The 25,059-nt window shown below is 45.2% G+C and overlaps 1 protein-coding gene across 1 annotated transcript in view; it reads left to right on the top strand.

Annotated features, from left to right (window-relative positions):
- CUBN (cubilin) overlaps positions 1-25,059 on the top strand; it is a 729,033-nt gene that overhangs the window by 374,964 nt on the left and 329,010 nt on the right. Inside the window, exons 34-41 of the mRNA XM_063921523.1 lie at positions 227-355; positions 2,813-2,945; positions 13,355-13,560; positions 15,840-16,021; positions 18,862-19,057; positions 19,877-20,074; positions 21,760-21,906; positions 22,627-22,817. Of these exons, the coding sequence (XP_063777593.1) occupies positions 227-355; positions 2,813-2,945; positions 13,355-13,560; positions 15,840-16,021; positions 18,862-19,057; positions 19,877-20,074; positions 21,760-21,906; positions 22,627-22,817 (1,382 nt within the window). The remainder of the gene's footprint in view (positions 1-226; positions 356-2,812; positions 2,946-13,354; positions 13,561-15,839; positions 16,022-18,861; positions 19,058-19,876; positions 20,075-21,759; positions 21,907-22,626; positions 22,818-25,059) is intronic.

Below are 25,059 nucleotides of genomic sequence, written 5' to 3'. Positions count from 1 at the left end.
GAGGGCTGCTATTAGTCTAGCTGTTGTTGCGCTGTGTCTTTCAGCATCCATTGAGATTGCAAGATGATTAGGGATCTCAAGCTTAATGTTTTTCCCCCTTGGGTGTAGTATAAGTCGACATTCAGAACATTTAACAATGTCGACAATGCACTTTTTCATGTAACCCTAAACCTAACTTGGAGACATTAAAAAAACTGCTGAAAATATTTGTATTCCTGTTTTATAGGTCATTATTGTGGTAATTTAATTCCACATCCTGTGACGTCTTTCAGCAATGCACTCGTACTAAAATTTGTGTCCGATGACTACACAAGTGGCAAAGGGTTCCACGCCACCTACTCCGCATCAACATCAGGTGGGATGGAAAGTACCGTACGCTTTATCTGTGGGCAGCCCAGTAAGAAAGGTTCCGGTATGAATGGTCGACCATGTTATGGTTGACAGTCATTAGGTCGACAACTATTGGTCGACATTGACATGGTCGACATGAACACATGGTCTACACATGAAAATGGTCGACACGTGAAAATGTCGACACATGAAAAGGTCGACATGAGTTTTTTTCACTTTTTTTGGTGTCGTTTTTGCGTAAAGCGACTGGGAACCCCAATTAGTGCACCGCGTCCCCTCGCATGGCTCGCTTCGCTCGCCATGCTTCGGCCATGGTGCCTTCGCTTCGCTCGGCACAGATTACCGTTCCAATCGTAGTCCACGTGGATCGGAAAGTATGGAAAAGTTCCCCAAAAGAAAAAAAAGTTTAAAAACTCATGTCGACCTTTTCATGTGTCGACATTTCATGTGTCGACCATTTTCATGTGTCGACCATGTGTCCATGGCGACCATGTCAGTGTCGACCAATAGTGGTCGACCTAATGACTGTCGACCATAACATGGTCGACCGTCTGAACGGATACCGTAAGAAATGGGCTACTTAGGGAAAATCATGAGCAGTCAATGGGAGCACATTTCAACGTTAACAAGTTTGTAAACTATATATGATCACAAATGTTAATTTAATATTATTGGACATATACAGGTTGAGGCAGATTTTAAAGGTTAACAAAAAAGGCACGGTAAATGCTATTCAGAATTTTAATACATATAATCTGAATGGAATACAGTTTATTTTCAGCTGGTTTAGAATATGATATTGGGGGTCATTCCGAGTTGATCGCACGCTGCCGATTTTCGCAGCACAGCGCTCAGGTTACTACTGCGCATGCACCGCAATGCGCACGCGCGTCGTACGGGTACAAACAGCATTGTTGCTGTGCAATGCTTCTAGCGACGATTCCATTCGCACATCCGTTCGCAAGGAGATTGACAGAAAAAGGGCGTTTATGGGTGTCAACTGACCGTTTTCTGGGAGTGGTAGGGAAAACACAGGCGTGTCCAAGCAGGGCGGGTGTCTGACGTAAATTCTGGGACCGAACAGGCTGAAGTGATCGCAAGGGCTGAGTAAGTCCAGAGCTACTCAGAACTGCAAAAAACATTTTCGTCCCGCTCGGGTGCACATGCGATCGAACACTCGCACACTTGCAAAGCGAAAATACACTCCCCCGTAGGCGGCGACTATGCGTTTGCACGGCTGCTAAAAACAGCTAGCGAGCGATCAACTCGGAATGAGGGCCAATGTCCAGATGGCGGCCTTCATTTGGGATACACATTTGTAGTCGATTTCTAAAGTGTTTTGCATCACTCGATGGTCATTTCCAGCGTTATCGCTGCAATTTCTTGATGAAGCTCACATTCATTTGTCTGGCTACGTTTACAAGCTGAATTTTTGTTACTGGGCGGAAAACAACCCTTATTAGCTTCATGCAAGTTCTCTGTACAGTCAACAGGGCAATCTCCGTGCTGAGGTCTACAAACATCGACCAAGAACCATCAATGAATTAAATCTGGCTCTGGAACTAGCCAGTGACTCCTGAGCCATTTACCTCACCGCACGTCCCTGGTGTATAGATTTGGCAGTGTATTGCATAAACCTGGCAGCGTATTGCGTCGACTCAGGTGCGCATTACGTAAAACTCGGCAGTGCATTATCTAGACTCAGCAGTGTATTGTGTAGACTCACAGCGTTGTGGGTAGACTTGGCAGCGCATTGCGTAGACTCAGCAGCACATTGAGTAGATTCGGCAGCGCATTGCTTGGACTCAGAAGCGCATTGCTTGGACTCGGCAGCGCATTGCTTGGACTCAGAAGCGCATTGATTGGACTCGGCAGCGCATTGTGTAGACTCGGCAGCGCATTGTGTAGACTCGGCAGCGCATTGTGTAGACTCGGCAGCACATTGTGTAGACTCGGCAGCATGTTGCGTAGACTCACAGCGTAGTGTGTAGACTCAGCAGTGAATTGCATAGACTCGGCAGCGCATTTTGTAGATTGGGCAGTGCATTGCGCAGACTCGGCAGTGCATTGCGTAGACGCGACAGTGCATTGCGTAGACTCGGTCATGCATTGTGTAGACTCGGCAGCATGTTGCGTAGACTCACAGCATAGTGTGTAGACTCGGCAGTGAATTGCATAGACTTGGCAGTGTATTGTGTAGACGCAGAAGTATATTGTGTGTAGACTACACAATATGTTGCGTAGACTCAACAGTGCATTGTGTAGACTCGGCAGTGCATTGTGTGGACTCGGCAGCATGTTGCGTAGGCTCGGCAGTATATTGTGTAGACTCGGCAATGTATTGTGTAGACTTGGCAATAGATGTCTTAATCAGCACCAAAAACACTTTTTGATAACTCATCGCATTCTGCAGAGCATTATATTCTGACTATGCATTTTTACACCATTGTCCCTATTTCAGCATGTGGAGGCGTTTTACACATGGACACTGGAGAATTCAACAGTCCCAGCTATCCGGAAAATTATCCAGCAAATACGGAGTGTGTTTGGAACATCCTCAGTTCTCCTGGCAACCGGCTCATGCTGTCTTTCATGTAATCCCCATCTTTCTGCATATTGTTCTCATCCTAATGGCCTTACAGGAAGGAAGTGCTGTGTCTGGCAGGAAGACTGTTTAACAAATGTTTCAATGTAAAACATAGCCTAGAAAGATAACAAGTGCTAGAGTGACACTTTGTTGGCTTTAAACTCTTCTTATCTATATATATATAAATGTGAAAGCCCTGACTCACTCACTCACTGACTCATCACTAATTCTCTTACTTCCCGACGTGTTAGGAAGCTGAAATTTCACATAAGTATTCTTTGGGTGGGAAACAGGAAAACTAAGTAATTCGAATGTTAATAATGAAAAGGGGGTTGACATAATGACGTCATCACCAATGCAAGGCTTACGTTGCGTGAACGATAAGGCCCAAACAGACAACCGGCTCAAAATTTGGATTGCACCTCCAGTGTGTAGAATTTAATGGGATACGGTCATTAGGTCGACAGCACTTAGGTCGAACACTATTGGTCATCATGCATTAGGTCGACCACTATTGGTCGTCATGCATTAGGTCAATATCGTCAATAGGTCAACATGGAAAAAGGTCAACATGAGTTTTTCACATTTTTTTTATTTAATTTTTTTACTTTTTTTATACTTTACGATCCACGTGGACTACGATTGGGAACAATAACCTGTGCCGAGCACAGCGGTAGCGGAGTGAGGCACCTTGCCTGAAGCTCGCGAGCCATGCAAGGGGACACGGTGCACCAATTGGGGTTCCCCGTCACTTTACGAAGAAAACGTCACCAAAAACAGTAAAAAACAACTCATGTCGACCTTTTTCCATGTCGACCTAGTACATGTCGACCTAGTGACCATGTCGACCTACTGCATGTCGACCAATAGTGGTCGACCTAATGACTGTCGACCTACGTGTGGTCGAGCTAATGACCCATACCAAATTTTATAGACTATAAAAATGGTCCTGTTACTTTTTCCCGTATCCGTTACGGGTGCTCCTCGGGTAACGCCAAGAACCATGGATTAATATTTACTTAAATTAAGACATCTCAAATTTACAGCTCTATAGACTTACCAAATTTTTTACTCATTTATATTTACAACTGTGAAAATGAGAAACTCCTGTGTGAAGAACGGGCAGAACAGCTAGTACACATATAAGAGTGTGATACTAATTCAGTTTTTCTTGTATTGACCACAATTGCTGTGATCTCCCATTAGACAGTTAATGGTGTTTGAAAGTACTTACTAAACAATGAGATGAGTTAGGGAGTCTTCCAAGTTTGAGGTCTTAAGAACTGTATGCAAATAAGTCCCTTCAACTGGAAGAAATACTTCTGGGTAATGCCTTTTTAGTCAATGCCACTCCACCTGGGTTTTCTCGAGCTTGAAATAGGATTGTGCTCACATGAACATGAACTTTCATGCAGCCTGTCTGAGATCAGTTCTAGAGGTCTGCACAGTTTATAAGGTTATTCACTCTTTCCGGGAATCGAACCCGGGACCATAAGCATGGCGCCCGTTACCCCTTACCACTAGGCCACGACGCCTAGCTTATATAAAGTTATTAGACAGGAAGAAGGATAAGCAGAACAGTAACTTTTAATAGGTGTTTCACATTTTAATGTTGATGGGCCTCCTCACGTGGACTCCTCTTTCCCCAAGAGAGAGTCTTCCTATAAATTGTATTCTGAGTATGTTTCTTCAGCCTGTTGCAACACAATAGAGTCAGTAGCTGATTAACGAGTCTTTGTCATGTACAGTAATGAGGGTTCTACCACAGCATGCTACTTGGTACTCAGATCATGTAGACTACAGATGTGTCCTCATACATCTTTGCTGCAGTCACAACTAACAGCCCCTTTTGGCACGCCAGATTATGTGAGAATCTTCTAGTGATGGGTGTCTTTTTTGTTTCTGTTTTGCCGAAACTGCATCTTAATCGCAGCGCAATGTGATTATGACACACAGGTAGACTGTGCTGATTAATTTGATATATGACACTTAGGGGGACATGTACTAAGTAATGATAAACTTGGAGAAGTGAGGCAGTGGAGAAGTTGCCCCTGAACAGGGAAACAATTACAATGAAAATACAACCGATTAAATCTAAAAGAGTACAAAAACAACCATACAAGGGGTCAGACCAAACAGTAAAAAAAACTACTTAAAGAGCAACATTAAAGGAGGAATGTACTAACCTTGCGGTGTACATCCCGCCACAAATTGCCAGACATTGCATCGATACTAATTGCATATGTACTAACATATGTGATTAGTATTGCGGAGGACAACACTTCCAATAAGAGCTGTCCTTCGGGATGCGCTTCCATCTCTGGACTCCCGGGTTTATAACCCGGGAGTCCGTCTGCACATGCACAGAAGGACATGGCAGCTGCAGGGCTTCTATAGCTATTTTTGCTTTGGTACCTCTCGCCCTAAAAATGTATTATTCAATCGACCTGTGTCCTGAGCTGAGCAGACAGATAAGATCATCAGCGATTAGTGGGAGTGCACTGGGAGCATGGACTGCGATGGGAAAGAGTAACAGGGAAGATGATACTACTTGTAAGGGAGATGGGGAAACTGAAAGGTGAACTGGGAAGAATGAGATAGGAGGGCAGAGAGGAGATGGGTAACAGCTGGTATGCTGTGAAGAACAGTTGGGTTTTAAGGAACCATTTGAACCAATCTGCACACTGGTAGACTGTCTGAGAGAGGAGGGGCCTGTGATCCAGAGGAGAGGAAATCTGGGATGCTGGAGTGTGGGGAGGTAATTGGTGCAGAGACAAGCCAACAGTCAGAGGAAGAATGGAGAGAGAAGGAAGAATGTGGATTGAGATAATGTCAGATGCAGGAAGGAGAGGAGAGATGAAGAGCTTAGAAGGTTAGGGTGAGGAGTTTACACTGTATTCTGTAAGGGAGATGGAGCCAGTGAAGCAGTTGACAGTGAGGTCAAATGAAAATGACGGCATAGTGTGATAGCCCACTGGTATCAAGTATGCAAGATCTGCAGTCACTGTGTATAGTACATCACCCTTACCTTGCCCCGGCTGGTCATGGGTTCAGGCACAGTTACCAGAGGGTCCCCTGAAGAATCAGGTCTTTAACTACAAGTACATTGTGGATGTGGACTACAGGTGTCGGTGCAGCGCATAAAGAATTGGGCGCCAGGCCATCTCAGATAAACAGCATAAAGTTTATTCAAACATCAAACAGGGAGATTGCAGGGATAACTTGTGAACACTCCTCCAGCACAAAGCATAAGTTACAGTGGATCACACATCAGGGCACCTCCTCCAGCGCATCGCTTAGTCGCAGCGGCATATACATGGCAAACAGCATTACGTACCAGGGCATTCTGTGACCAGTAGTGCTACACATCAGGTGACCGTCTCTCTCTCTCTCTTACTTAGCGAGGATTCTTTTCCTTGGGGGCGCTTACTCACGCCGCGTGGCTTTCCGCCCACTTCACCCAGATACCTCTCGAGATACTTTTCCATGGGGGCGCTTACTCACGCCGCGTGGCTTCCGACCACTTCACCCAGATACCTCTTGAGACTCACACCATTAGCACACTTTTCTCCTGGCATCACCCTTTCGCTGGATTCTGCATACTGCTGCTCTCACACTGCGATGTCTCCCTCTGTCATCAAGTGCTTTGCTGTGGCTGGCATCACTCCCCACCTAAATATGTGGGGAGCCCTCACTGGGGCTACATCTTTCTGGCTAAATCCACCTCACTGTCTGCTCACTCCCCTCACTGACTGTCCTCCTCCTAGGCTGCTGCAGGACAACCTTTTTATAACCCTGCATTCCCAGGTACACATTCTATCTGGGATTTCCCGCTCTGTGTTTCCCGCTCTCAGTTTCCCGCTCTGAGTCTGCAAATGAGTGAGTCATGCCCTTTGCATTTTGCAGACTAATCTGTATAGCTATGAGCTGTGCTGTTAACTCCTTCTGTGCTGCAAGCCGTAGGCTGCTGGCACAGTGCTATGCAACTCCAGCAAACATTTTACTTTTATTAGTCATGCTGGCACCTGTAGTGCCACAGTTGATTTGGGCTGCAGTTTCAGGGTATCACATGCACCCCTGCTGAAATCTTGCGTGTCCTCACGCAACAGCAGTTTTCAACATAACATATAATGACAGTACATGTGACAAAAAAACAACAATCACATATTCAGGAAAACATGGCATGTCAAACATCACATTACATACAAATCACATATTCTGTTGCGGTTTTCAAATGAGTTACAGTCCAGAGTCACATGTGATAGTAAAATGTTCCAGACATCTTGTGGCAATTGCCACGACGCCTAGCTTATATAAAGTTATTAGACAGGAAGAAGGATAAGCAGAACAGTAACTTTTAATAGGTGTTTCACATTTTAATGTTGATGGGCCTCCTCACGTGGACTCCTCTTTCCCCAAGAGAGAGTCTTCCTATAAATTGTATTCTGAGTATGTTTCTTCAGCCTGTTGCAACACAATAGAGTCAGTAGCTGATTAACGAGTCTTTGTCATGTACAGTAATGAGGGTTCTACCACAGCATGCTACTTGGTACTCAGATCATGTAGACTACAGATGTGTCCTCATACATCTTTGCTGCAGTCACAACTAACAGCCCCTTTTGGCACGCCAGATTATGTGAGAATCTTCTAGTGATGGGTGTCTTTTTTGTTTCTGTTTTGCCGAAACTGCATCTTAATCGCAGCGCAATGTGATTATGACACACAGGTAGACTGTGCTGATTAATTTGATATATGACACTTAGGGGGACATGTACTAAGTAATGATAAACTTGGAGAAGTGAGGCAGTGGAGAAGTTGCCCCTGAACAGGGAAACAATTACAATGAAAATACAACCGATTAAATCTAAAAGAGTACAAAAACAACCATACAAGGGGTCAGACCAAACAGTAAAAAAAACTACTTAAAGAGCAACATTAAAGGAGGAATGTACTAACCTTGCGGTGTACATCCCGCCACAAATTGCCAGACATTGCATCGATACTAATTGCATATGTACTAACATATGTGATTAGTATTGCGGAGGACAACACTTCCAATAAGAGCTGTCCTTCGGGATGCGCTTCCATCTCTGGACTCCCGGGTTTATAACCCGGGAGTCCGTCTGCACATGCACAGAAGGACATGGCAGCTGCAGGGCTTCTATAGCTATTTTTGCTTTGGTACCTCTCGCCCTAAAAATGTATTATTCAATCGACCTGTGTCCTGAGCTGAGCAGACAGATAAGATCATCAGCGATTAGTGGGAGTGCACTGGGAGCATGGACTGCGATGGGAAAGAGTAACAGGGAAGATGATACTACTTGTAAGGGAGATGGGGAAACTGAAAGGTGAACTGGGAAGAATGAGATAGGAGGGCAGAGAGGAGATGGGTAACAGCTGGTATGCTGTGAAGAACAGTTGGGTTTTAAGGAACCATTTGAACCAATCTGCACACTGGTAGACTGTCTGAGAGAGGAGGGGCCTGTGATCCAGAGGAGAGGAAATCTGGGATGCTGGAGTGTGGGGAGGTAATTGGTGCAGAGACAAGCCAACAGTCAGAGGAAGAATGGAGAGAGAAGGAAGAATGTGGATTGAGATAATGTCAGATGCAGGAAGGAGAGGAGAGATGAAGAGCTTAGAAGGTTAGGGTGAGGAGTTTACACTGTATTCTGTAAGGGAGATGGAGCCAGTGAAGCAGTTGACAGTGAGGTCAAATGAAAATGACGGCATAGTGTGATAGCCCACTGGTATCAAGTATGCAAGATCTGCAGTCACTGTGTATAGTACATCACCCTTACCTTGCCCCGGCTGGTCATGGGTTCAGGCACAGTTACCAGAGGGTCCCCTGAAGAATCAGGTCTTTAACTACAAGTACATTGTGGATGTGGACTACAGGTGTCGGTGCAGCGCATAAAGAATTGGGCGCCAGGCCATCTCAGATAAACAGCATAAAGTTTATTCAAACATCAAACAGGGAGATTGCAGGGATAACTTGTGAACACTCCTCCAGCACAAAGCATAAGTTACAGTGGATCACACATCAGGGCACCTCCTCCAGCGCATCGCTTAGTCGCAGCGGCATATACATGGCAAACAGCATTACGTACCAGGGCATTCTGTGACCAGTAGTGCTACACATCAGGTGACCGTCTCTCTCTCTCTCTTACTTAGCGAGGATTCTTTTCCTTGGGGGCGCTTACTCACGCCGCGTGGCTTTCCGCCCACTTCACCCAGATACCTCTCGAGATACTTTTCCATGGGGGCGCTTACTCACGCCGCGTGGCTTCCGACCACTTCACCCAGATACCTCTTGAGACTCACACCATTAGCACACTTTTCTCCTGGCATCACCCTTTCGCTGGATTCTGCATACTGCTGCTCTCACACTGCGATGTCTCCCTCTGTCATCAAGTGCTTTGCTGTGGCTGGCATCACTCCCCACCTAAATATGTGGGGAGCCCTCACTGGGGCTACATCTTTCTGGCTAAATCCACCTCACTGTCTGCTCACTCCCCTCACTGACTGTCCTCCTCCTAGGCTGCTGCAGGACAACCTTTTTATAACCCTGCATTCCCAGGTACACATTCTATCTGGGATTTCCCGCTCTGTGTTTCCCGCTCTCAGTTTCCCGCTCTGAGTCTGCAAATGAGTGAGTCATGCCCTTTGCATTTTGCAGACTAATCTGTATAGCTATGAGCTGTGCTGTTAACTCCTTCTGTGCTGCAAGCCGTAGGCTGCTGGCACAGTGCTATGCAACTCCAGCAAACATTTTACTTTTATTAGTCATGCTGGCACCTGTAGTGCCACAGTTGATTTGGGCTGCAGTTTCAGGGTATCACATGCACCCCTGCTGAAATCTTGCGTGTCCTCACGCAACAGCAGTTTTCAACATAACATATAATGACAGTACATGTGACAAAAAAACAACAATCACATATTCAGGAAAACATGGCATGTCAAACATCACATTACATACAAATCACATATTCTGTTGCGGTTTTCAAATGAGTTACAGTCCAGAGTCACATGTGATAGTAAAATGTTCCAGACATCTTGTGGCAATTGCGCCAAACACATAGAACCTGCCGTCGCCTGCCCTTGTCTCCCCCCACGTCTGGGTCAAAAGAGACAGGTGGCTCTCGTGGGCCCCTCCCATTAAACAAGTTTCTCCAACTTTAGGAAAATAGATATAGGGGACTACATTCCCCTTGCGATCCTTGGCTCTTTCGGACACTCAGAAATGGCCAAACACAGTGCCCCCAAGGGTGTTGCTTCGACCGGGTGCACTGCATAGTCCCGATGTCCTGTTACATAAGTTCCACCTCCACAAATATTGCCCTTAGAGCCCCACGTTGGTAACCATGTTTGCTCGTATCCTGTTCGTGATGCCAAATGTGATAGCCCACTGGTATCAAGTATGCAAGATCTGCAGTCACTGTGTATAGTACATCACCCTTACCTTTCCCCGGCTGGTCATGGGTTCAGGCACAGTTACCAGAGGGTCCCCTGAAGAATCAGGTCTTTAACTACAAGTACATTGTGGGTGTGGACTACAGGTGTCGGTGCAGCGCATAAAGAATTGGGCGCCAGGCCATCTCAGATAAACAGCATAAAGTTTATTCAAACATCAAACAGGGAGATTGCAGGGATAACTTGTGAACACTCCTCCAGCACAAAGCATAAGTTACAGTGGATCACACATCAGGGCATCTCCTCCAGCGCATCGCTTAGTCGCAGCGGCATATACATGGCAAACAGCATTACGTACCAGGGCATTCTGTGACCAGTAGTGCTACACATCAGGTGACCGTCTCTCTCTCTCTCTTACTTAGCGAGGATTCTTTTCCTTGGGGGCACTTACTCACGCCGCGTGGCTTTCCGCCCACTTCACCCAGATACCTTTCGAGATACTTTTCCATGGGGGCGCTTACTCACGCCGCGTGGCTTCCGACCACTTCACCCAGATACCTCTTGAGACTCACACCATTAGCACACTTTTCTCCTGGCATCACCCTTTCGCTGGATTCTGCATACTGCTGCTCTCACACTGCGATGTCTCCCTCTGTCATCAAGTGCTTTGCTGTGGCTGGCATCACTCCCCACCTAAATATGTGAGGAGCCCTCACTGGGGCTACATCTTTCTGGCTAAATCCACCTCACTGTCTGCTCACTCCCCTCACTGACTGTCCTCCTCCTAGGCTGCTGCAGGACAACCTTTTTATAACCCTGCATTCCCAGGTACACATTCTATCTAGGATTTCCCGCTCTCAGTTTCCCGCTCTGAGTCTGCAAATGAGTGAGTCATGCCCTTTGCATTTTGCAGACTAATCTGTATAGCTATGAGCTGTGCTGTTAACTCCTTCTGTGCTGCAAGCCGTAGGCTGCTGGCACAGTGCTATGCAACTCCAGCAAACATTTTACTTTTATTAAAGTCATGCTGGCACCTGTAGTGCCACAGTTGATTTGGGCTGCAGTTTCAGGGTATCACAATAGGAAGATAAGATGAGCTGCACCATTGGGGTTAGAGGGAAGAGGGGAGAGTCAGAAGAGAGCAAGACCAGAGAGTAGGAGGTTGCAGTATTCCATGCAGGAGATGACAAGGGCATGCATAAGAGATCTCATAGGTGGTGAAGGGACATAATATAGAGATGTTGCAGAGATGGAAGGTACATGATTGGGAGATAGCATGAATCTGGAGGGGGAGGAGTCAGGAATGACTGAAGGCAGCGGAGTTGTGTGGCAGCAGAGAGGGTGATGTTGGCAACAGTAAGAGGGAAGTAATGGAGGTACTGTATAGGGAGGAGAAGACGATGCACTCAGTCGTAGACATGTTGAGTTTAAGAAGGTGCTGGGACATAAATATATATATATATATATATATATATATAATGGGAAAGACAAGGGTGTGTTTAAGTTAAGATGGAGGGGACAAGCTGACTGATATGTAGAATAGGGACAAATATCAACCAGAATGTTACAGCTGTACAGGTGGTCTTCAGTTTGCCGGCTGTCGGGGTCCCGGCGCACAGTATACCGGTGCCGGAATCCCGACAGCCGGCATACCGACACCGTTTCTCCCTCTTTGGGGTCCACGACCCCCCTGAAGGGAGAATAGATAGCATGGCGTGCATAACGTGCTACCGTGCCCGCAGCGTGGCGAGCCCGCTAGGTGCTCATTTGCGCTTGCCACACTGTCAGTATGCTAGCGGTCGAGATTCCGGCGCTGGTATGCTGTGCACCGGGTCCCCGACAGCCGGCATACCATACTACACCCCAGCTGTACACGTTTAATTGTTGTGTTTCATCTATTTGTGTACTCACAATGACATGAAGACTCTTCGGCTAGTTTTATCTATCACTTTGCCACTGTCATGTTTTGTTGTATGTAACTATAACTGCAACAGTTTTATTCTCAAATTTGACAAAATCATTTGTAAACCGTAAACTTTGCTTCTTAAATTCCAGCTGTGAGTAGGTTGCTTCCAGTGTAATAGCCTTTTTGGCCTGTTTAGGAGGCCATATTACTGTGGCATAACAAGTGACCCCGAACAAAGGTATAACTAGAAGCCTCGTTACACAATAGTAACATTTCGAGTGGGCCCAATAAAACTGCTCGGCCACTAATATTCACTGAAAGCATCCCATAATTGCAGTGCACCAACTACTTCTTTATTGTTTGAACGATATATATATATATATATATATATAACAGTCCACTGTAGGCGGCACACTGGTCACAAAAGGTACAAAACAGCAGGTTGCAGCAACAACGTTTCGAAGTTTATTCTTCGTCCTCAGGTTAATAAACTTTGTTGCTGCAACCTGCTGTTTTGTACCTTTTGTGACCAGTGTGCCGCCTACAGTGGACTGTTGTATTGACCCGTGGCTCTGCGGGTCTAGGAGGGCACCGGGACTGAGTTATTTGTACCTGGGAGTGCTGCCAAAAGTCGTTTGTATATATGTATATATATATATATATATATATATATATATATATATATATATATATATATATATATATATATAGAGGCATATGTATTACTTGGGGATGGACTCTGTATATTACATATCAGTCTCATGGAGGACGAGGACCATAGTTAAACGCTTGGACTAGTTCATACAGAATTTACAGTGTGCGTCCCACTATCGAATTGATAGTCTGTATTTTTGGTTTAGCACACAAAATATCTGTAACACTTTAGCAAACATTGGAGGAGATTTATCAAAGCTTGACAGAAGATAAAATGGAGAGAGCTAAAGTACCGGCCAATCTGCTTCTGTCATTTTACAGGCTGTGTTTATAAAATGACTGACTGGTTGGTACTTTATCTCTTTCCAGTTTCCACATTATCTCTCCAAAGTTTGCTCCCCCCAAGTTTGATAAATCTCCTTCATTTTTTGTTTTCACACCTACAGATCATTCTCTCTGCAAATGAGTGAAAACTGTTCATTAGATTACGTGGAAATCAGAGAAGCAAATGAAACGGGCATTTTTCTGGGGCGCTTCTGTGGAAATACATTGCCAAGTAACGTTTCTTCCATTATTGGTCATATTCTTTGGATTAAGTTCGTATCTGATGGCTCTATCAGTGACTCTGGATTAAGAGCTACTTTCTCTCATTGTAAGTATTTAATAACAAGGTTGTATTGCATACTGTTTGTTTACATGACTTACGTTAAGCATTTAATTAAAAAAAGGTGAGGAAGGTGTGTTGGAGGGGGGGGGGGGGGGGGGGGGGCTGCGGCATTACAGAACAGAGGAATAGAGCAGTACAGTGGACAGTATGCTTCCAGTCATGCATTATTGTACCTGATCTTCACAAAACTGCCACAGTTCGCGTGTTTACACTCTTTTTATTAATTGTAAGTAGATCTTGCCCTTACTGATATAGGGCTCTATTCATGAAGCAGTGGAAAGTGTGGAGAAGTGAGCCTGTGGAGAAGTTGCCCATGGCAACCAATCAGCTGCTCCGTACAATTGTATAGTATGCAAATTATAAATGTTACTTCAATGCTGATTGGTTGCCATGAGAAAAGGACAATATACACCTTACAATTGTGCAATTAACTTTAAATGCCGCCCAGGTCACTCAAAAGGTCTACCAAACCTTATACCAAATACAGAGTAAACAGAAGAGATACCCCGTTGCGCAAGAAAAAGGTACATGTAATAAGAATAAAAACTCAAACAGACAATTAGGGTGCAAAGTCTTTTGTGTAACTGGAATCCTCACTGATCCCCTTAAAAACGGGTATTTTCCTTCAAAAGTTCAACTCCAGTAGGTGTTCCTCAAACAGGAGAAAAGAAACTTAGTGCAACACCATTTCATATCTGGATTTGGAATCCTCTGGTAAAATATCCCACTCACATTTAAAACTTGCTCATCATCCTCCAAAATCAATGGTATATCTTCCTCCACTCGGACATATAAAAGGGAGAAGGATTATAGTGCAACACTGTTTTAAAAACAAGATCAGTTTTAATAACAAAGTTTACACTCACATTTACTAATAAATCACAATCACATGTAAAACCTCCATAGGAGTAACAGCTCTCACAGAGATGAAGACCGGAACCTGTAAGTCCATCAAGCAGAAAGGGTCCTTATCTTTGTTCTTTCTTAGATGTTAAAGGAGAGAGTGTCCCATTCAATTACCCTGGAGCAAGTTTTAAACTTACTAAATGTGAGTGGAATATTTTACCAGAGGATTCCAGATCCAGATATGAAATGGTGTTGCACTAAGTTTCTTTTCTCCTGTTTGAGGAACACCTACTGGAGTGGAACTTTTGAAGGAAAATACCCGTTTTGAAAGGGATCAGTGAGGATTCCAGTTACAGGAAAGAGTTTGCACCCTAATTGTCTGTTTGAGTTTTCATTCTTATTACATGTACCTTTTTCTTGTGCCACGGGGTATCTCTTCTTTCTACTCTGATTGGTTGCCATGGGCAACTTCTCTACTGGCTCACTTCTCCACATTTTTCACTGCTTCATGAATAGAACCCTTATTGTTGGACTACAAAATGAAAAGTCTAACTTTAAGGTGCATAATTCTAATCTGCAATGTGCCTCAAAAATGAATTCTCCTTATAGCTGCAAATCACGGAAATGGAGAATGTTTTTTTCTCCAGAATTTGTGAAAGGGCAGTCACCACTGGTCACTGAGGAGGAAAATGATCATGGGGTCTATTTATGAAGCAGTGAAAAGTGTGGAGAAGTTGCCCATGGCAACCAATCAGATACTCTGTATAATTTTATAGTATGCAAATTATAAATGTTTCTTCAATGCTGATTGGTCGCCATGGACAACTTCTCCACTGGCTCACTTCTCCACACTTTTCACTGCTTCATGAATAGACCCCCATGTTACTTTACTTCCGGCACAGCTTTCCACACCTCACATGCTGCATCCTTTACTCACCCAGGAAAATGGCAGCAGCGCCATTTTCCTGGAGACCTGCTTATATACCCTGTAGACTCTAACACAGCTTACATAGGCTACGCTGCCAGCTGTAGAAGAGGGTGCCCGGACAGACCCTGCACACGGGCCCCCTCCTCACTAAATACGCCCCTGTAGTGTTATATACTCTAAACATACAATATAGACAGGAGGATGTATTATATGGAATACTTGAGACTTTAGGTTTTCCTAACAATGAAATTGGTGTTTTGATAAATCTACAGTTTATTTACAAGCCTTAATATTCTTAGGGGTAAATTTACTAAAGCTTCTAAAACAGAGAATTGGTGATGTTGCCCATAGCAACCAATCAGATACTGACTATCACTTTCTAAAAGGCAATATAGAAATGATAGACAGCATCCCTTAGTATCTGACTTGTGATTTTGGGACTCACCTTTTGCAGATTGCTGCCATGACATTTGTGTTTTCTTCCCAATAGTGTTTGGAAACAATATAGAAGGAACCTACGGGCAAATTGCGTCTCCCTTATGGCCCAGGCAGTATCCACATCATTCTAACTACGTGTGGAGAATTAATGTGGAGTCAGGACGGATCATTGAGATTAGAATTTTGGAGATGGACATTGAAGGCCACACAACTTGCAGTTCTGACAAGTTGCGAGTATGTTCTTTACATCAGACTATAGTTATTTTCAATTACAGTAGGAAACTTTTATCATCAACTTTTCTGATCCTATTAATATTTTTTTTTTTAAAGTAATATTGTTGAATAGAAACTGTTGTAAGTGGGCATTTAATCCGGGCAGGGCTACCAAGAGAATTATCTGTCCCATGGCATGTGGCGGTGGGGGGGTTCAGGGCCACAGCGCGTTGTAAATCTCCGGCCTTATCCATAGATGCTCATGGTGGCACTTTGCTAAAGAGGGTGTAACAGCCACATGATGGGGGTGTATCTACGGGAGGCATTCAATTTGCTGGCTGTCAGGATACCGATGCCGGAATCCCGACACCCGGTGAAATACCGGCGTGCGGGATTCCGACCGCCGGCTGAAATCCCCACTCGGGTGGGGGTCCACACCACCACCTGAGGGATAATATAACCGAAGGTCACCACTGGGCCCAAAACGCACCGAGCACGCAAGGGGACACGCTGTGCTTGCCGCTGGTATAGCCGGGATATCATACTGAATACATAGCTACACCTCTTTGACAAGCCCAGGGTACCCTCCCCCCTCTCTGCCCCTGTTTCTGTGTAGTTTATTCAATACCAACAGTAACCAAGCAGTAGTTTGGTTTGATTCTGGTGTAAGTGAGACAATTAAAGAAAGTATACGAGTGTTGTGGTTTATTGCAAATTAGTATTTAGGCGCTCACGTAGAACATACTTCCCAACATTTACACAAGCCAATCAGGCCAAAATAGGCCTCACGCACCGATGTGCCAAGCTCAACCACTATGAGATGAAACGCAGCCACTTCACAAATTGGGAATGTGCTGGGAAAATTGGGGTGGTTGGTGTGGAGTTGGACGTGTTTGCTGTACAAATGGAGAAATAAATTGCAGTATAAGCTCCTAGCATACACCAGATGTGCCAGTGCCACGTCATTACAAATTATATAGTGAAGCAAATAATAAATACAATAACATTACAATTTCTAATTAGATGCATCACAATTATCAATCTTCAGTTTTAAAATACATAGGGGCCTATTAAATATTAAAAAAGACTTCCCCCCCCTGATTCATTTTGCAGTGTTTAGCTGCCATTTATCAGACCTATTTAGCAATGCTTGCTTAGAAGTTGGATTGCCCTCCCATGACACTCCCATGATCCTTGCGATCAGTGGCGGAACTAGCGAGCGGTGGGCCCAGGTGCGACAAAATGCTTTGCCCCCCCACCCCCCACCTCATCCCATCCAAGTCCACCCCATCACCCCTGGAGAGGATCTGGTGAGGGGAACCTACTCAGGGCCAGAGAAATGGATACCTAGCAACAGTGCCGTAACTAGAGATTTTAGCGCTGTGTGCAAGAAACGGCATCGTAGCCCCCCCCTCTATGTAAAACAGGGGCAGTGCGCGCCTACGGCACGGCCAAAAAATATAGGGGCGTGGCTTCGTGGGGAAGGGGTAATAATACCAATTCAAATAACGGTGCACAGTAGTCTCCATTATTCAAATTACGCTGCACAGTAGCTCCACTACACCAGGTAGAGCCCCTTTTACACCTTATGGCGGACAGATTCCCCTTTTTACACATTACGGCAGGCAGCGTCCCCTTTTTACACATTATGGCAGACAGCATCCCCTTTTTACACATTACGGCAGACAGCGTATCCTTTTTACACATTACGGCAGACAGATTCCCCTTTTTACACATTACGGCAGACAGCGTCCCCTTTTTTACACATTACGGCAGACAGCGTCCTTTTTTTACACATAACGGCAGACAGCGTACCCTTTTTACACATTACGGCAGACAGATTCCCCTTTTTACACATTACGGCAGACAGCGTCCCCTTTTTTACACATTACGGCAGACAGCGTCCCCTTTTTTACACATAACGGCAGACAGCGTCTCCTTTTTTACACATAATGGCAGACAGCGTCCCCTTTTTACACATTACGGCAGACAGCGTCCCCCTTTTTACACCTTACGGCAGACAGCGTCCCCCTTTTTACACATTAAGGCAGACAGACAGAATAGAAAGAAAGAAAGAAAGAAAGAAAGAATAGATTATACTTATTGTCTCCACTGGCAGTCAGGCTCCTCGGTGCAGCAGCTTCTGGCAGATCCAGGGCAGGGGAGAAGGAGGAGTGGGGAGGGGGACTGGAGCCACAGCAGCGCAGTGTAATTGGTGGAGGCGCAGCTGCAGCTGTCCCTCTCCTTCACCATAGGCTGCCTTCCGCCGCTGTGAATGCTGGGATGCGCTTCCCAGCATTCACAGCGGCAGAGGACAGCCTATGGTGAAGAAGAGGGACAGCTGCAGCAGCGCCTCCACCAATTACATAGCGCTGCTGCGGCTCCCTCCTCCACCTCCCTGCTCCTCCTCCCCACCCCCCACCCCCCGTGGCTGCTGCGCTCCTCTCTCCTCGGCGGACGGCGGTGGCCCGCAGCACACAGCGTCATGTAATGAGTCACCTTGACTCATTACATGCCGCTGGCTTTGGGACCCTTCACAGTGGCGGGCCCCAGTGTAAGGCACAGCTTGCACTGGCGGTAGTTCTGCCACTGCTTGCGATTCCAAGGACACTGCCCATTTACCGCCCAGGTATGCCCATTTTACGGAAAGTGCAGTCTGTCAGTTGACGGATCAATGCGTTCGCAGACGCAATCTTCGTCAGTTAGCCCATGTTCAGTCGCTGATTTCTTTCTTTTCCTCATGTGCGTTCTGCTGAAATCCGCAAGGTGCACCTGATTCAGAATCTGCTTTACATTTGCTGCTGAGAATTGCTGGATCTGCATAAGAGTTTAATTGCTTGTGTTGCATGCATTATTGGCAGATATACGATGGACCAGACATTCACTATCACGTAATTGGCACATATTGTGGAGTTATGGAGCCTCCTTCCCTCTTCTCCTCTGGCAGCTCTGCAACAGTTCAGTTTACAAGTGACAGCACTATAAGGAAAAAGGGTTTCCTGTTGGAATGGACGGCAATCGACATATCACCCGGACCAGTGCCTAATATTACGCAAGGTATAACACTTAGGGGGGTATTCAGCATCAGACAATCGCAGCTTTGTCCTTCCTCGCCTAAATGTGGAAAATACGCTGCAGAATGACGTATCTATTCATCTCTTATATCTCAGGAAAGCAAAACTGTCATCTAGTGAGAAACGAATTGTATGCCACATCACCTGTTTCAGACATCAATTGCTTGAGACTGTCAATGGTTCATGAAATTAATTGGTTTGCGCATACGTCACTGCTGCATTGCACACGTACAGCAATCGAATAACGATTACAGTCGCAGTGTGGATTGACTCACAAGTTATTGACAGGGAGGTAATGGGGAGTGGAGGCAAAAATATGGGCATGACGGGACTGTTTTCGGGGTGCGTATCAGCTGGCAAGCTGCAATCCCGTATGCAGGAAACACGTCTCCGGTGTCTGGTTTGTTGTTTGATGTTTGCCTGATCTGCGTAGATGCTGCAAAGGCTCCGATGGGTGTCTCTATACAAATCCCAGGGGCTGTTACAGGAGAATATTTTCCCACTTATCTCTGAGTCAAAAATCGCATCTGTGGCTACATTAGCATACTACTACGAATCAGGCCCAATGAGCAGCGTTTTGGGAGTAAAAGTAGTTTTTGATTTTTTTAAGAAGTGTATGGAGCCTAGCAGCGGCATTACTCTTACTCCCATGCGTATTTCCAACTGGGCACGCAAGCTCAAACACAGGGGCAGCTCCGAACGTAGGAACTGGGAATACGGATGTGTGGCATTCATAATCATTACCTGCGTGTTATATAGCAATATATCTGTAATGAGTTAATTCTCTCATACGGCATTTTAGGTGCATGCGGAGGAGTTTTGAGAACCGGAGAAACACCTTTATTTGTCTTCTCACCTGGATGGCCCAATCAGTACGCTCCAAACCTCATGTGCACCTGGGTCATCAGGTCTCCAGAATCCACAGTGGAGCTGAATCTCCTGTATGTGGATATAGAGGCCCACGGCACATGTAACTATGATAGGCTCGTCATCAGAGACGGTATGAAATGATACAGTCTTATTATATGAAGTAACAGAGAAAATGAGAAGTATGATAATCAGGGGCTCCAAGCCACCCCCCACCCCCACACCTTCCTTGCTCTTTCTGCCCATGGCACCTTCTGTGTATATTTTGAGAATTTGGCGCACACGCGGATGATGGCACGAGTATTTATTATCAGCTACGCCAGCCAGCACCATCTTTCCAGATATATCATTCAGAAAGTGGCGCCACTGACAGATTGAACTTGGGGAGGGGGCATCTACAGGCACACTATGGCATCTGTACTCAGTGCGGAGTCTGTGGTGTGGGTCACCTTGTACCCATTATCCATACATCATGGAGCAGTATAGTGCAAATCTACCTTTCCTCCCCTGACCTCTCCCCTGCTCTCCTCACTCGTATCTCCAACTGTCTCTCTGCTATCTCCTCCTGGATGTCCCAGCGCTTTCTTAAACTTAACATGTCTAAGACTGAGCTGATCATCTTCTCTCCCTCCCGCATAACCTCACCTCCCACAATTTCATTATCCATTGATGGCACAACTATCTCCTCTAGCCTCCAAGTGCGATGTCTTGGAGTAATCCTTGACTCCTTCAAACTACACATTCAGTACCTCTCAAAATCCTGTCATTTCCATCTCAAAAACATCTCTTGGATTAGACCCTTCCTCACCCAGGATGCACTAAGACCCTCATCCACTCACTGGTCATCTCCACATTGGACTACTGCAATCTCCTCCTATCTGGCCTCTCTCAAAAATGCCTCTCTCCACTTCAATCTATCCTCAATGCTGCTGCCCGTCTCTTCTTCCTCACCAAACGTACTACATCCACATCCCCTCTCTTGCAGGACCTTCACTGGCTACCTTTCCTATTCAGAATCCAATTCAAGCTTCTCACACTCACCTACAAAGCCCTCACCCACTCTTCTCCCTCTTACACATCTCTGACCTTATCTCTCTTTACATTCCCACCCATCCTCTTCGCTCTGCTAATGCACGCCGTCTGTCTTGCCAACTAATTACCTCCTCCCACTCCTACCTACAAGATTTTGCACGTGCTGCTCCCTATCTTTGGAATGCTCTACCTCTCCCCATCCGACTCTCCACCTCTCTACAAAACTTCAAACGGGCTCTGAAGACCCACTTCTTCACCAAACCCTGTCATCTCTCCTCCTAACCCTCTTGTCTATGCTCACTGTCTACCCCTTCTGTGTCACTCTGGTCTGTTAGCCCCTCACCTTTTAGATTGTAAGCTCACAAGAGCAGGGACTTCTTTCCTCATGTGCCTTTCCTTTTCTTACTTACACTATCTTATACTCCATACTCCCTTTGATGGCACCTAACTGCGGGTTTAATATACCGGTCCTATTTTGTCATGTACTGTAAGTGCGGTTTTCTTGTTTGCTCATTTTATTATGTACTGTGTAATGGGTGCTGCGGATCCCTTGTGGCGCCATATAAATAAAGGATAATAATAATAATAATAATAATAAAAAAGGAAAGTTAGAACATTTACAACATTATGTTTAAAAAGAAAAATATTTTATTTAGAAAATATTTTATTAAGACTTTCAGTTGTCAGACTTATAATAACCCTGTAATTTACAGCAGAGAATGTACTAGTATTATTATTATTATTATTATTATTATTATTAATGCTATTTCTATCCTTGTTTTTTAGGAGACAACAACCTTGCACCAGAACTTGCTGTTGTCTGTGGCAGAGAGGCTCCGGGGCCGATCCGATCATCTGGAGATAGCATGTTCCTGGTCTTTTCCTCCGATACAAGTGTTTCTGGAGGAGGCTTTAATGCATCTTATCATAAAAGTAAAGTTTTGTTGTATTATTCAGTATAAGTTTTTACAGATCACATAGTGAAGGCAGCCATTAACCCATGGAGTGATTTGTTACTTAGATGTTCTTAGTGAATTCATAGGCTGCATACAGGGCTGCAGAAGGCACCTTTGTGCAGTAGGGTCTCACCCATAGGCTGCGCCTTTGCTAAAGCTGACAGTGCGCATGTGCCTGCAGACTATTCATGTGGTATCTCACGGAACACCCTAAACAATAACCAAAGCCAGTTCTGTACAGGCAGCCCAGGAGGGGTGTGACCATGTGGGCCAATAGGAAGCCAGTGGTCCAAGCAGCCACCTTCCCCTACCCATAATATTGTTCAGTAAGGGCCCCATCTGCCCCACATTCATTGCCACCAGTGGGCTCCAGGACGCTCCTTTTGAAACTTCTGGCTGACTGTGTATGAAGATTATATGCTTTGTGACTGGATCTTGTGTTATCTTAGCAATGCATGTGCAATGCAACGAGCCATTAAATTAGTGCACAGCTCAAACACACCACTTGCAGCTGGATGTGTGTGACTTGGTGCCGAAAAATTGTATTGTTTTGTGGCGTGTAGACCTGTGCGAAGTGGGGGGGGGGGTTGTTTGTATTAAATATTTTATTTTACTTCCCATCACTTGTTCTTTCATCTGAAATTCGCTTCCCTGCCAGTGACATTTTAATAATAACACAATCCTTCACTTCATTTAGGCTGTGGTGGATATTTACATGCAAATAGGGGGCTGATAACTTCACCAAATTACCCAGAAAACTACGCGCCCAGCCAGAACTGTACCTGGCACGTGGTGGTCACTGCTGGCTTCACAGTTGCCGTGCATTTTGAGCAAACATTTGAAATACAAAACAATGATGCTGCTTGTCACAGTGGGGACTACATAGAGGTAAGCCCAAATGCAACGCTTGTTATAATCAGAAGAAGTCAGTTTATAAATGTTCCCTAAAAGTGAATTAAGAGCGTACAAGTCTCGTGCTTAGGTATTTAGGGGAATATTTTATAAAGTTATCTGAAGAAAAAAAAAAGGGAGATAACTGGTATTCTCTCCAAATTCCTTGACAACTCTGCTTCCTTTCTTCCTCTCTTCTGACATTCCCTCCATTATCTTAGGTTATTTCAACATCCCAATTCATTGCCCCACAGAATCCCCTGCCTCTAAACTCCCTAATCTTATATCTTTGCTCGGTCTCTCCTAGTGGGCCTCTTCCCCCTCCCATGGGAATTGGAGCTCATTGGATCAGGTCTTCACTCACCGCTGTGATATTTCTGCTTTCTCCAACTCCCCTTTCTGACCACCACCTGCTCTCCTTTAACTTATTTCTCTCTGCTACTCCACCTCTACCTCCTAAGGCTACCATCACTAATCGTAACATTAAGGCTAATGCTGAACTCATGGCCATAAAAGATGAATTTAGGAAGTTAGGGACTGCTCTGAAACAGGTGGCAACCACTGTGACTTTTTCAGAAGTATTGCCAGTACACAGAGGGGAAGACAGAACTCATTGCATCAGAAACTTCAATGTTTGGTTAAGGACATGGTGCAAGGAGGAGAGATTTGGATTTTATAGGCCATAGTCACACCATCTGGCAAGATAGGAGCTTATACAAAAGTGATGGCCTGCACCCATCTTCAAGGGGAATGAGAATACTTACTGAACAGTTTGGATGCTTCATCAAGAACTATTTAAACTAACAGAGGGGGACAGTGAACCAAATAGGAATAAAGCAATCTGCTCCCCCAACACAGAGGTATTGTTTCTGCAGGCAAAGGAAATAGGAAGCATATCGACAGGGTGTAGTACGGCTGACCGGCGGTCTCCTGACCGCCGGTCAGCTTACCGACGCCGGGATCCCGGCAGCATACCGACGCCGGGATCCCGGCGGGGAGGGGCGAGTGCAGCAAGCCCCTTGCGGGCTCGCTGCGCTCGCCACGCTGCGGGCACGGTGGCGACCTGCGGTCGCCACGGGTTCTATTCCCACTCTATGGGTGTCGTGGACACCCACGAGTGGAAATAGTCCCTGTTGGTCGGCATGCCGACCATCGGGACAGTGACTCGTCGGGCTGGTGGAGGAGGTCATGTGACTGTCGGTCAGCTGACCGGCGGTCACATGAATACCACCCTCCACAGCAACAGAAGATAATTCAGATCAAAACCAAATAAACATAGGTAGAGAGAAGAAAATAGCTAGGAACAGGAAAAGCACAAACAAAACTCTAAAAGCTATGTGTGCAAATGCTAGGAGCTTAGGAAATAAAATCCCAGAACTAACTGCAATAATGACAAGGGATGATCTAGATATTGTGGCAATTACAGAGTCATGGTGTAATGAAAATCACGACTGGGACATAACTCAACTGGGGTATACTTTATTTAGGAAGGACAGAATGGGAAAAACTGGAGGAGGGGTAGCAATGTATGTAAAAAAAAAAGCATAAATACTACCTTAATACAAAGTATTGAAAAAAACACTGAGGCCCTTTGGGTGACCATAGAAACAGGGGGAAGTCGATTATTCGTATTGGCGTGATACACAGGCCACCAGGACAGGAAGAAGAACTGGACAAGAACCTATTGCAGGACATAACTAAAATGGCATTAAAAGGAGAGGTAATAATCATGGGAGACTTTAACTTCCTGATGTAAACTGGGAGGGGTCTATTGCTAGTTCCACTAGAAGTAGGGACATTTTAAATTCCCTTCAGGGAGCATCCCACCACCAATTGGTGAGGGAGCCCACTCGGAAAGATGCAATATTAGACTTAATACTTACAAATGGAGACAGAATATCAGACGTAAAAGTGGGTGAAAACTTGTGATCCAGTGCTCATCAAGAAGTATGGTTCAGCATAAAAACAGAGATTGACTCATCCCATACAAAAACAAAGGTGTTGGATTTTAGGAAGGCTCATTTTGTAGGGATGGGAAAATGTGTAAGCAATTCCTTGGCAGAGTGGAGGAACTTGGAAGCAGTGCAGGAGAGGTGGGAAACATTAAAAACATTAAAAAGTGCAATATTAAAGGCAACAGACCTTTGTATCAAAAGTGTTAGGAAAAACACAAGGAAAAGGAAAAACCAGTGTGGTTTGCGAAAGAAGTAGCAAATATTGTGAAAGGAAAAAGATGGCT

The sequence above is a fragment of the Pseudophryne corroboree genome, chromosome 5, assembly GCF_028390025.1.
Source record: "Pseudophryne corroboree isolate aPseCor3 chromosome 5, aPseCor3.hap2, whole genome shotgun sequence".
In the NCBI taxonomy this organism is placed as follows: domain Eukaryota; kingdom Metazoa; phylum Chordata; class Amphibia; order Anura; family Myobatrachidae; genus Pseudophryne; species Pseudophryne corroboree.
This window is presented reverse-complemented; position numbering and strand designations above follow the sequence as displayed.